This window comes from Megalops cyprinoides, chromosome 7, assembly GCF_013368585.1.
Source record: "Megalops cyprinoides isolate fMegCyp1 chromosome 7, fMegCyp1.pri, whole genome shotgun sequence".
NCBI lineage: Eukaryota > Metazoa > Chordata > Actinopteri > Elopiformes > Megalopidae > Megalops > Megalops cyprinoides.
In genome coordinates, this window is record NC_050589.1 from 19,479,149 (window position 1) to 19,492,654 (window position 13,506).

General features: G+C 41.8%; 1 protein-coding gene across 1 annotated transcript in view; it reads left to right on the forward strand.

The window, feature by feature from the left end:
* The window catches only part of dnmt3bb.1 (DNA (cytosine-5-)-methyltransferase 3 beta, duplicate b.1), a 36,676-nt gene extending 23,848 nt beyond the window's left edge, over positions 1–12,828 (forward strand). The window contains exons 8-22 of the mRNA XM_036533166.1: positions 94–201; positions 2,025–2,166; positions 3,031–3,153; positions 3,263–3,307; positions 3,459–3,538; positions 4,853–4,965; positions 5,551–5,734; positions 6,461–6,545; positions 6,982–7,127; positions 8,730–8,820; positions 9,344–9,492; positions 9,879–9,964; positions 10,273–10,342; positions 10,855–10,973; positions 12,205–12,828. Of these exons, the coding sequence (XP_036389059.1) occupies positions 94–201; positions 2,025–2,166; positions 3,031–3,153; positions 3,263–3,307; positions 3,459–3,538; positions 4,853–4,965; positions 5,551–5,734; positions 6,461–6,545; positions 6,982–7,127; positions 8,730–8,820; positions 9,344–9,492; positions 9,879–9,964; positions 10,273–10,342; positions 10,855–10,973; positions 12,205–12,346 (1,683 nt within the window). The 3' untranslated portion in view covers positions 12,347–12,828. The remainder of the gene's footprint in view (positions 1–93; positions 202–2,024; positions 2,167–3,030; positions 3,154–3,262; positions 3,308–3,458; positions 3,539–4,852; positions 4,966–5,550; positions 5,735–6,460; positions 6,546–6,981; positions 7,128–8,729; positions 8,821–9,343; positions 9,493–9,878; positions 9,965–10,272; positions 10,343–10,854; positions 10,974–12,204) is intronic.
* Positions 12,829–13,506: the final 678 nt, after the last annotated feature.

The window sequence follows — 13,506 nt, forward strand, 5'->3', positions numbered from 1 at the left end:
GTGTGAAAATAGCCATATGGGCCAAATTCACCTTTGCATTCTCATATTGCCTTCTCCCTCTCTCATTACTCTCTTCACTCTTCTTACCTGTAGGTTTCTGCTGACAAGTTGGACTCCTTCACAGCTTTCCCGAAGTTCTTTAACCAGGCCTCCTACACCAAGCTTGCCTCTTACCGGAGAGCAATATTCCAGGCACTAGAGGTAAGAGTGATGACCAGGACATGGCATGCTTTCCCATGCCTCTGGAGCACTCCAGAACTTGATGACTAAATGTTTTATTAGCTCAGAAACACTGCCGTTCATCTCTTTGATTCCTGTCTTCAATGTGTTTACTCCAATCAGTTGAACTGTCCTGCCCTTTTATTTTTTCATTCTTTTGGACTCTAGTACTGTAAAAAATTTCATTGTAAATTTACAGTAACTTACTCAGACTGTATTTTCACTTTACAGTACATATACTGTAATTTTCTAACAGCACACAAAAGAGTTATTGTACTAAACAACACAATACATTACTGTAATCTAAATGATAGTACATTACTGTGAAACTACTAGTGTTTTCCTGAAAATACCACTGCAATAATACAGGTAAATAAGGTAATTTATTCAATCACAGAAACTTGCTTTTACATCAACTTACACACTTACTATATGTTTTCTTTGCAAGTAAAATAATTCACAGCGCATTAAATAAATTGTGAGAAAACAACTTTTTACAAGAAATGTTTATTAACCATCTTAAGTTCATGTAGAACAAATTCAAAGATCAAATATTAAATAAATCAAAAATTAAACAATTTAAATAAGTGCAATGTACTGCAATCTACAGTATTGTATACCCATAGCGAAGGGCAAGAGCAGTCACCCCACCTGGCCTCAAACCTGGGTCTACAGAGTACCAAACATGCAACTTTGACCGCGATACCAAAGAGCCGGGCTCGTTGGTAGAGCAGTCAGAGTGCATACTCAACTGTGGTGACAGCACTCCGTGTCAATACCACATTCAAAGTATTGTACTGTGCATTCTGCAGTGCTTTGCTGTTAAAATTACAGAAATTCTGTACAGTTAGTGTAGTGTAAAATCAACAAATTACTGATGACCATAAGGTTGCAACATGTTTGTAGCTCTCATCCTCAAAAAAAGAAAAAATGACTTTTAAAAAGTTTCCACATATTTGTTTTAACTGTTTGTGCAGACTCAGGACTCTTGTCTCCTGTGACACATGCAATCTAGGCTTCCTTTCCCCTTCCTTCTGGTCAGTGCTTTCCTGCAACAGTGGTTATGTGTGAGATAATTAAGGGAGTTCATTTTGTAAACATGAAGGGAATACACTTCATGAAGAAGGCTGTCTACCTTCTACGTGTGTGTCTACTCAAATGTGTGTCTGCGCGGGTGCCAAAATATTTAGTGCTAGTGGGCCAGATCAAGATGAATAAAAGGCAATCATTCAGGTGCAGGTCATTTAATCCTGGAAACATGTTTGTGGTTGCACAATCATGCTTATGTCAAGAGATCGTTTTAAACATCTTTGCAAATAAACCCTCTTTGTGGTACAACTTATAAAGCTGGTAACTTTTGTTTAAAAATAAAAAAAGGCGGGCATCTGTCTGAATTTCGGAATTCCCCAATGCTTCTTTATTACTTCTATTTTAATAAATGTGGCTTCTAATAACTGAAATAAAAAAACAAGTCAAAACAGGTCTGCCCTCTGGCAGCTGGTTTATGCTTGTCTTTTTGTTGAAACCCTGCTTTAGATCCAGTAATTTCTGTCTGTCCTGTTTTATCATTGCTGTACATGTCTGTGGCCTCTGTATAGTCTGTCTGTCTGTCTTTCTGTGGCACTGTGGCATTGTTTGTCAGTCTGTCTATCTATGTTTCCACAGGTCTGTGCCTGTTCTTTTTTTGGCCTGTCCACCCCTGCCTCTGTGAACCACTTTTTTCATTACCTGGCCCCACTGTTGGTTTTGTACCTGTCTGACTGCATCTGCTTGTATGCTCACACATGTCTGTCTGTTTGTGGTAGATGGCCAGCCTGCGTGCAGAGAAGACCTTCCCAGTGTGTGAGTCAGACAGCCCTGAGGACCAGGTGAAGCCCATGCTGGACTGGGCCAATGGAGGCTTCCTGCCCAAAGGCTCTGAGGGGCTCAAACCCACAGAGAACAGCGGTGAGATGGCCCTCCCCTCCCCCATCGTTAAGATCACAGCTGCAAGCTTCATCGTCATTCTGGGTCAAACATGGCAACACTGCCAGAGCATTGAAAAAGACAACCATCTTAAGATAAGTGGTGTAAATGGATGACTCAGCTTTGCGTCTGTGTTAGTGGATGCGTTCGCAAGGCTATGTCACATCTCCACGTGTTCCATCTGCACCCCATCTAGCTACTTTCAAAGAAGCCCCTCTCAGGCATATTTTCTCTCTTTCTGCCACAGTTAATGTATAAAAACATGAGGAGGGTATTTTATTAGAGGGGAGCTGCATGCTTTGTAAAGTAATGTGTGGAGTTTACCTGTGTGGAGTTTACCTGTGGAATCTGAGTGGTATCCCATCATAGCCTGAAGATGCTGTGTCCATTGACCTACAGGGTTTAGCCTGCTGCACTTAAGACTGCGTGTTATTTCACAGTTACACCATCTTCCCCTATCCCAAAGAGAGGGACACAAATGATCACAACCAGACACATTAATCCTCTCTTTGTGTCCAACTTTAAAATGTTTGGTAAAATTCAATGCTGTGGACATCTTTAAAGGGATAAACTTAAAACACCAGAGCTACATTTTATGTTTCGTAGAATTACTGTCACTGTCTTGTTTTAGAGCAAATTCTGGCCTCACCTTCTCACAGACAGATCTGTGGGGGAGATATATGTGTGATTCACTGCTGCACCTGCCAGGTTTATGGTATGTGTATGTGTCCTGTAGGAATGAGGGGTTAATGCTGAAATTAAATGAAAATCTGTTTTACAAGGTTTTTTGTCATAGAAATAATGGGTTATGTAGATTCTCACATATTTCCACCCCTTCCTCCTCAGAGAATGGTTCCCTGAATCACCAGGTCCTGGATGTCAGTCTGTCTGAGTATTTCCCCACACCCAAGAGGCTGAAGCCCAGCGTGTGCAAGACCAAGCAGGGCACTGAAGATGTCTACAGCAGAGGTCAGAGGTCACCCAGGGCTCTTTAGCTGCAAGGCTGATAATCTAGTCATGGTGAAAAGTCATGGCCAGCCTAGACATATTTTTGAAATGTTTCTTTTTTGCATTTCAGAACAAATGGTCCATGAAGTATTGAAGAACAACAGAAGCATAGAAGGTGTGTATGATTGCATTTACCTCAAAAATGCACCTTGAAATATTTGTTCTTTTTTATGCATATCTAGTTGTGTCAATGCTAATAGATTTTACTCTGTGTCATACTGAGTTTTAGATATTTGGAAAAAAATATATATGTTCTTTTTTTGCAGAATTTTGCCTCTCTTGTGGGAAAGCAAGAGCAGCAACTTTTCACCCACTATTTGAAGGAGGCCTTTGCCAAACATGCAAGGTACTGTAGGAAGAGCATTTTGAAAGGATGTCTCTGAACTTTGCAGGTTCAAGGGTGTGTTGGTATGGTATGCCTGTAGTTTCTGTTGGAAGGAATGATTCAATTATTTAAGAGTCAGTACTGAGGGGTCAGAACCCCTGACTCAAGCAGTTCGGGGGTAGAGTTTAGAAGCTGAAAACACCTGTCACACTTGCCATTACAATGTGGTTGTTTTTAAGATGTAAAATTGATTTTGCAGGCATATAACCAGTTCTCCAAGTTTTCCAGTTATATAAATTTGCGTAACCTCTAGGATTCCTTGCAGATACTATACATTAAAATCACATGTACATATTTTGGAATGCACAGTGATTAAATTGCTTTTTTTTGTCGTGAGAGATGGAAGTGTGATGTGTAATATTGGGATTAATCCGTTGGGGGTAAGCTTGTGGAGAGGACTTCTCCAACATGCCATGCATAATTTCAGCCCTGTGGAAGAATTTCGTCAGAAATTGGTTAAGGCTTGAATGAGCTGCCTGAAGAGACCATTTGTCATTTTAATTGCATCTCGACAAGCCTGCACACGAGGCCCCTGTGTGTTACCGAATGGCACATTTCTATTGAGCCAGACTTATCAAAACACTCCCAGCCATGTCAGACTGTCAGATTATTATTGCAATTATCCTTGTGGATTCACATACCTGTTGCAGTCAGCTCTGCTGTGGTGAAGTGAAAAGGAGCTGATGATGGTAATGATGCCTGAGACACTAAACACCCAGTGTTTTGGAAAAACAAATGACAAAAACAGTATTCAGTAGTTTGGCACATTTACATTTATTCAATTGACAGGCTTAGAAATGTGTGTTAAATAGAGTTAGGCGCATAGCCATATAGATACTAAATTATTACTGCCACACTTGTTATATACCACCATTGTGGGAATTATTGCCACACTAAGTTCTGTCATAAGGCATACAATCATGCTACTATAACTGTTGTCCTAAAAATATTTCTAATACAATGGGAATCATCCCTCAAAAATTGCACTGTAGTACAATGAGAATGTAATCTTTGCTCATGGTTAAAACTGAGAACATCTGTACTGAGATCAGTGGAATTTTCTGGGACACTGGAAGGAAAGCTCTTGTTGTGATCTGCTAAGAGACAGACATGTTTAATGTAATTTAATGTGTAACTTTACATATATAACTTTTTACACAGTAGTAATCTCATGATGTTTCTGCAAGGGCAGCCTGTCTGTCTTGTTTTGTCTTGCATTTGTATGATAATGCCTATAAGCATTTCCTCCTCTGCCCTATCTGTCTTGTGTGCCAGGATGTGTATTTAGAGATCTCCTACATGTATGACGATGATGGATATCAGTCTTACTGCACTGTGTGCTGTGGGGGCCGGGAGGTGCTTCTGTGTGGGAACGTCAACTGCTGCAGGTGAGGGGTGAATTCCCCAGCTAAAATGTTCCTTCTTGGTGAAGTTGACTAACCGGTAATCTCGAAGAGCTTACAATAGAAGATGAGCAGAAATGGAAATGTGTGTTGCAGTTTAATTATTAATATCTGGTTAATGGTTGTGAAATGGCAGCTGGCAACATGTTCACACTTTTTCCATATGTGGATCTCATAGGCATTCCAGTGTAGTGGAACAGTCGTCTCGCCCACCAGTCTATCCTTGTTTTACAGTACTAGTCAAAAGTTTGACACACCTGATTAAGATAAGGGGGAACATGCATTCAAAGACATTTTGATCTAAAGACTTGAAATTGGTTTCTTAGAAGGGAAAACAATACGGGAATAAACCTAACGCCACATACCGGGGGTGGCTGATATTGCGCTAAAAATAGCTATTCGATATATTGCGACGGCTATATTGTGCAGCCCTACGTCTCACCCATCTCACCTGTCCAGTCAGTCTCTGCAATCTCAGCTGTCCCTCTTGTCACCTGTTCAACTATACAGTCTAATCTCACCTGTCCTATCTCTCCTACCTGTCCTCTTCTCCCCACCCACCCCACACAGGTGTTTCTGTGTGGACTGCCTGGACATCCTGGTGGGTGCAGGGGCTTCGGAGAGCGCGAAGGTGCTGGACCCCTGGCGATGTTACATGTGCCAGCCCGCCGTGCAGTGCGGCGTGCTCAAGCGCCGGCACGACTGGAGCATCAAACTGCAGGAGTTCTTTGTCAATGACAAAGGGCAGGAGTTTGTGAGTCCTTTCAGCATGAAACCCTCTCTAACGCCTCACTACAAAGCACCACATCCGCTGCACTGCAGCACTGCGGCAACTCACTGGAAAGCATCACATCCACTGCACTGCAATGCTCTAGCAGCTCACTGGAAAGCATCACATCCACTGCACTGCAATGCTCTAGCAGCTCACTGCAAAGGATCACATCCACTGCACTGCAATGCTGTGGCAGCTCACTGCAAAGCATCACATCCACTGTACTGCAATGCTGTGGCAGCTCACTGCAAAGCATCACATCCACTGCACTGCAATGCTGTGGCAGCTGAAAACAAAGCATCATATCCACTGCACTGCAGCCCTGTGGCCCCTCACTACAAAGCATCACACCCACTGCACTGCAGCCCTGTGGCCCCTCACTACAAAGCATCACATCCACTGCACTGCAGCCCTGTGGCCCCTCACTACAAAGCATCACATCCACTTCATCACAGTGCTGTGGCAACTCCACTGTGTACCTAAGGCTATAAACTGTACACCTAAGGCTATAAACTGTCCCACAAAAATTGTGAAATTGAAGAGTAACTTTTCAAAAGAAATAATTCTCAAAGTAGTTAAAGGCAGGTGTTTTTAGTCACATGTGTGCATGTGCTTGTGTGTATGTGATAGTGCCAGGCTGTCGTCCGGTCAGCTCCTGCTTGTTTTAGCAACCTTGATTCCTCAGATTACTCAAACTTCTTTGTCCAGGAAAGCCCCAAAATCTACCCAGCAGTCCCGGCAGAGCAGAGACGCCCCATCCGTGTGCTGTCACTGTTCGACGGCATCGCCACCGGTGAGCATGGGATTGCCTCTCGGCCGTCTCTGTTAATGATCACTCAGGCCGCTTTGGCCATGGCTGCACCTTGAGCACCACAGGAATACCAAACTCTCGTTGTTTACCTATTTGTTTCCTGCTGTATTCATTGACAGAATATCATGTACTTTCAGATTCTGTCATCAGTCTGCCTTTTCTTGCCATTGAAGTCAAGATTTTTCAGGATGTTTTTGTGAACAAGCACATACTAGGGTATAGCATAATTTATTAATCTGTGGTTTACTTTGCTGTCTGTCAACTCTTACTGTGCTGACTGCAGCGTCATTGAATACCTCATGATATGAAATAGCAGGTAATGGGTATTGGGTAAATCATTTGCCATCTTTGCCTTTGGTAACACGCTACCCCTCTGTGTGTGTGTGTGTGTGCGTATGTGTACATGTGCGCATACAAGGATATCTTGTGTTGAGAGACCTGGGTTTCAAGGTGGACCAGTACATTGCATCCGAGGTGTGTGAAGACTCCATCTCAGTTGGAGCTGTCCGACATGAAGGAAAAATCCATTATGTGCACGATGTGCGAAACATCACCAGAAAGGATGTGAGTATGGAACTGTGGGGAAGGGGTCAGGGGAAGTTCAGGGGAAGAATTTGATGTGTCAGATTACCGCAAATCATGTTATGCTGTCTAAATTGCTCCTCTTTTTGCTTTTAGTGTCTTCCTTTTGTTGGTTCATCAAATCTTGCGCTTGTCTTGTTTAAACAATTTTGTGTCACGACAGTAGTGTTATTATGAAATAAAATACCTATGAATCCTTAGATTATCTGAAAAGAACAAGACACCAGTGTAAGGCAAAACACATGGGAGGGAATAGTCGCAGCATAAAGGGATGTGTACTGTCTAGATATTTTCCCCCAGGTGACCATCCATGGTGCTTTATGGTTTTCCTCAGAAACACACTGGCGTGAATTTAGTGGTGCCTTGATGTCTGTGGACTTTGCTGCTTTCTTTGTTTACACACACACACACGCACACACATACACACACACTACTCCTATGCATATTTACATATTTACACAGCATCATCTGTGCAGTCACACCTGCTCTAACTGCACCTGTATGTGTGGCTCTTGCTGCCATGATTGTTAATGAGTCCCCACACACAAAGGACACACAATGGCTGCTACAGGTTTCATATGAGACAGTGACATCATTTGGTCAGACAAAAGCACCCTGTCCCCTCACACTCATACACACCTTTTCACCCATTGTCAAGCCAACAGGAGCCAAGACTTCCATGTCTCTGTGAAGTTGCCCCACCCTGTTTGGAAACCTAGAATCTACCATGAAGCTGTGTCTTGTTAATGCCCTCTGTTATGTATGGGGCTGACAGCAAGAGTCACACTTCCTCTGTGGAACAGAGGCAGATCTGAGGATGTGGTGAGGTATACTCATCATTTTGCCTTGTGTTATGTGGAAGGAAGCTGCCACAACGACTGTCATGCTTGTAGGATCACGTTTTACCCATTCACCCAATCAGAAAGCACAGACAGTCTGGGGTTTTGTTGCATATAATGTATAACAATAATAAAAATGATTAAGGAAGATATCAACATCACGTTTAACAGCAACTCAGTGATCAAAACCAGCTGTATTGTGTATAGTTGGAAAGCATAGTGGCTCTGTCTTTCTCTCTCTCATATCTTTTGAGAATATTGCTATGAAATTTGGTTTTTTCTGGCATTAACACTCAATTACATAGCCCCTTTCATTACAAAATGGATGGGTCAGTTGCATGTTTGGTGTGGTTCAATGAGCAGTGGCCCTTATACAGTACAGATGTTTTTTTTTCGCAAAACATTAAAATTGTTGCTCAGTAATCATTTTTGCATTAGTCATGTCTACAATTTTCTTTTTTATATATTCTTTTTTAATTTATCCACTAATAAATACACACTCAAATAATTGCTTGGTTATAAATCATGTGTTTATTGATTAGGTTGTCTAAAATTATGGAAAGTGTAATTTACAAGAAGCATCAACATCAAGATTATTGATCAGGTTATCCAGGAGGGGGGAGAGGGGCTGGTAGGAATGCACAGCCTTTGCCACAGTGTGTTTAACCACAAAAACCACTGCCTTTTGAACCCAGTGCTGCAGTACACCAAAGTTAACACAGTGTGGTGCTGTTGTGCTATGCAGATTGCAGAATGGGGGCCATTTGACCTGGTGATTGGTGGAAGCCCATGCAATGACCTCTCTATTGTGAACCCAGCCAGAAAAGGCCTGTATGGTAAGGGCTTGTCTCTTCTGCTTGCTTTATATAAAATTTGTAACATTTAAGATCTAGGGCTGTAGATCAAAATAACCATTTTCACAACATCAGTATCATAATCAGTTCAATGTAGTCTGCTTTGTCTACATTCTAGTGATTCCTAGAAAGAATATTTGTTCACATTGTTATGTATGTATGTATGTGTGTGTGGGCAAACATAGATGGGTAGATAGATATTCTGGGTGAGATTCAAGATATTCCAGACATTTTCTGGAAGACAGAAATTTCAGACATTCAGGTTACGTACCTCCCTCAGGAGTACAGTTGCAGGGCCCAGTTCTTAACAACAATGCCACACAACTGTCCTGGATGTAATATGGTATATGACAATAGACATGACACGCTGCTGTAACTCAGCATGTCAGTCAACATTTAGAAAGACTGTAAATACACACCACACACACCACCACTCTAGCAGTTGTACATGTCTGATTGAAACACTGTAAGAGGAAGCATTCCCCCAATTTGTCTCCAACTGCAGAAGGCACAGGGAGGCTGTTCTTCGAATTCTACCGGCTCCTGAGCGAGGCCAAGCCCAAAGAAGGGGAGGACCGCCCCTTCTTTTGGATGTTTGAAAACGTGGTTGCCATGGGTGTCAATGACAAGAGAGATATCTCCCGCTTCCTGGAGGTCAGAAGTATTTCAAAACATGGCTTCATGAAAATCTTTATTCTAGTATGTTTATTATATTGGATAAAAAAAGCTTGACGAGTATGCAAAGCTAGTGCTACCATCTTTGGATTGGTAAATTACGGAGATGCTACACATAATACACTACAGTCCTGAAAACTTAAGCACATGTTCTGTGTTCAGGACCCTTTTAAGGAGCCTTAGCCATGAGAAAAATAGTATAAGTCATTGACCAATACGTTTGTTCGTTGTTTTCTTCTGCATATGGTGTCTCCAACAGAAAAGCAACCAATGCAGCAGTGCAATTTTACACAACGGCGTTCACAGTGTCATTGAGTCACGACTGCCTTCCTAACCAGTGGGTTGTGCTTACTGGTGTGTTGCAGTGCAATCCTGTGATGATTGATGCCATCGAGGTGTCGGCTGCACACAGGGCCCGCTACTTTTGGGGGAACCTGCCTGGAATGAACAGGTGCGTATGGGTTCTCCTGTAACAGCCGCAAGTCTAAGTCTGCCACTTGCTGCCCTCTTCACACAGCCCACCTGAGCTCTAAATGAGCCACAAGTTGCAGCATCCTCTCAGTGCTGCTGCCTTGAACTTTGAAACATGGTACCTTGATCAAGCTGTTACTTCCCTTGAAAGGTTTGTTTTGTATAGATTAGATTTAGATGAGAATAGATTTATTGTTTCTTCTCAGTGGCTCTCTCTTTCTGTCTATCTATATATACAATATATATAATTTTTTTCTGCAATGGTAATGGCAATACTTGTTCTCGTAGGCCACTGTGTGCCTCAGGAATGGACAAACTGGAGCTGCAGGACTGCCTGGAGCATGGGCGTGTAGCAAAGGTCAGTCTCTCACGTCTACAGTATAAGTAATATGATATATTATAATTATTGTCATTTAGCAGATGCTCTTATCCAGAGCGACTTACATATGCTACAGTGTTTACATGTTATCCATTTATACAGCTGGATATTTACTGAGGCAATGGTGGGTTAAATACCTTGCCCAAGGGTACAGCAGCAGTGCCCCAGTGGGGAATTGAACTGGCAGCCTTTTGGTTACATGCCCTACTCCTTACCATTATGCTACACTGCATATATAGGTGGAAACATCATCACCCTTGTCAGTAGCAGAGTGTTGATGATTCCATATTGATAGTAACATGAGCACAATGCTCATCCATATTTTATAAGCTATGTGCTGTGTGTATGTTTATGTTTGTGTGCATGTATGGAAATGATGTTGTGCTGTTTATACATGTTGTGTGTTTCTCTAAGGTGTTAAGAGGCATGTAGGAAATGGCAGCTGAAATGACTGCTCTTGTGTTGTCTCCACATTCCTACTTTCCCTCCAGTTTGGAAAGGTGCGCACCATCACCACGCGGTCCAACTCCATCAAGCAGGGCAAAGACCAGCACTTCCCTGTAATGATGAATGGGAAAGAGGACATCCTTTGGTGTACAGAGCTTGAGAGGTGAACCCTCCGTTGGTTTCTGCAGTACCACAATTTGACCATGAGTCTATGAGTCTAATTTTTTCATGAGTGACAGCCTGAAGGCTTTTCAATGTGGACTTTTCACCAGTCATAAACAGAACCTGGAAATGGAACTCCACAATTCTGTTTCTGCCTGCTTTTCCGTGGTCTTGTCCGTCAGGCAGAAGTAGACTAAAACTGCACATTTACATCTATTCATTTGGCAGATGCTTTTATCCAAAGCGACTTACAAGTGAGGCAGGGTACAACACAAGCAAAAAACTATAAGGGGTTAGCAATATTAGAAGCACTGCATGACCAGATTTCAGTGGTTGGCCAGCTGAACTGTTTACTTTCACATTGCTACTTCAGCCCATAACAAAGCTGATGCTACTGAACAGCAACCAGGAACTGTCGGTTTGGTTGTCATAAACTACATCAGACCCAACGGATGAGGGCCATCAGTTTTTTAAAACAGAGAAGACAGCCTGCTTTTAAAACTGCAAGAAGCAAATGGCTGTTTTGGAGAAAATATCTGCTGTTTGGGTTAATACTCTATCTCAGATTTATTATCTGAATAACCAGCTCATAGCTTGCAAAGACTGTAAAAACATAAAATTTTCAACACTTTGCTGTTGCTTGCTCTAGCTCCGTTGTGGAAACTTTACAGGGAACAGTTATTTTATCACATTTTGATCATACATTTCTGCTGGCTAATATCAGGACAGACAAGCAATAAATGATTCATGCTGTTAGTGACCAAAGAACGGACATGTCTTCAAGATTAACAATTTACTTTTCTATTATTTGTACTGTGAAATTTTCCTCCATATTGTTAATGAAATTTGGTATCTCCCAATCTCCCCTGATTGGCTGGGCCTGGAGGTGGGTGGAAATACTTCTGTGAAAGCAAGCACAGTGGATAAGAAGATCCACAGTTCACAGGTTCACAGTTTGTGGCTCTTGTTCCCTATCTCTATGGCTACGTCAGTAGGAAAAGCCCTACTGATAGAGCTCTGGTGGCAGCCTTCATGTCCACTCAAGAGGTATAATCAGAGATTGAGGTAGATGTTCTTTACAACACACATGCACACACATTTGTGATGTGTGTAGTTGTTTGTTGTAGGAAGTGATGGAAGGTGAAGAATATTTAGTCGTAGGTAAGGCTTACTTTGTCATGCTTGACTTGTCTGTTGTGATGATGACCATGTCTATATGCACTCTTCTGTAGGATTTTTGGATTCCCAGTGCATTACACAGATGTATCCAACATGGGTCGTGGTGCTAGACAGAAGCTCCTAGGTCGGTCCTGGAGTGTACCTGTGATTCGACATCTGTTCGCCCCACTCAAGGACTACTTCGCTTGTGAATAACCCCTGCCAAGGACATGTGCCCCCATCTGGCTCACTTGCAGAATGCAAAGGGTGAAGAACAAGTTCTTCTTGCGTGTACTCTGAGCACAGCAGGGCTTCGTCCCAAATATTAGACACAGGGCATTGAGCTGAGAGGCATTCTTCTCCTTTAACTGAACAAGCTGTTGCAATGCTGTCGTTTTATTGGTTAAAGCCAGCGGTATTGCCTGCTGGTGGCTTTAAACTCCAACATACTCAATGATTTAACATCAAAATTCAGAGACATCCTAGACTGCGCTTTAGAAAGATACTTCAGGCATACACCCTGACTTAAAGGAGAACACCAGTCACAAATTTCAATGATTTGTATGTATTAAGTACTTGCATGGATGGTTGAGCTATTTGAATTCTGAACCAGAATCACCAGTCGTGTAAACTCAGAACACAACCCTCCTCTTCCAGTCAATACAAACTAGCCTGAGCATTTCATCTGAGTGAACAAATACAAACCCTGAAAAAAGCTCTTATGAGCTTTTTTGTGGTACCTGGAATCGTGTGGGGTTTTACATGTTCACAATTACACAATTTAGAAACTGAATGAAAAGCTTCCTTCTTTAAGAAGTAATGCTTGATCGAAGGAACGTGTGAGAGTCATCACTAGTTTCATTTGCATGCAGAGCTTGAAGGGGAAGAAGAGGTTTAGGATGCAGATTTATAGATACAATTAGTAATGTTTAATCATGCATGTATGTACTAGATGAACAGCAAAAAACATCAAATTTTAAAATTTAACCAGAGTTCTTTTAATTTGGGGTATGAATGAATGGGAGATGCCCACTAATAGACATGTGGTAACCATGTAGGCCATACTCATGACTTATACCTCTGTTAACAACCTTCAGCTACAGACCGCACTTTTTCACCCCACAAACTGTGAGATTTTAATACAGAATATTTTAGTAAAAAAATGTATTATATGTATATGCAAAATCCCTCTCTTATGGGGTTAATGACACTTTTTTAAATGAGTAATGCCATGTGAATGGAATATCACAGCATGGGTTTGCAAATTTTGAAATTCTGTTTGATGTTTCTGTTTTCTAAAAGCACAATCAAAGGAATAAAAATGGTACATGTGATTAAATGATAAAAGTTCCTAAATTCAACCTGCATGTCTCTAA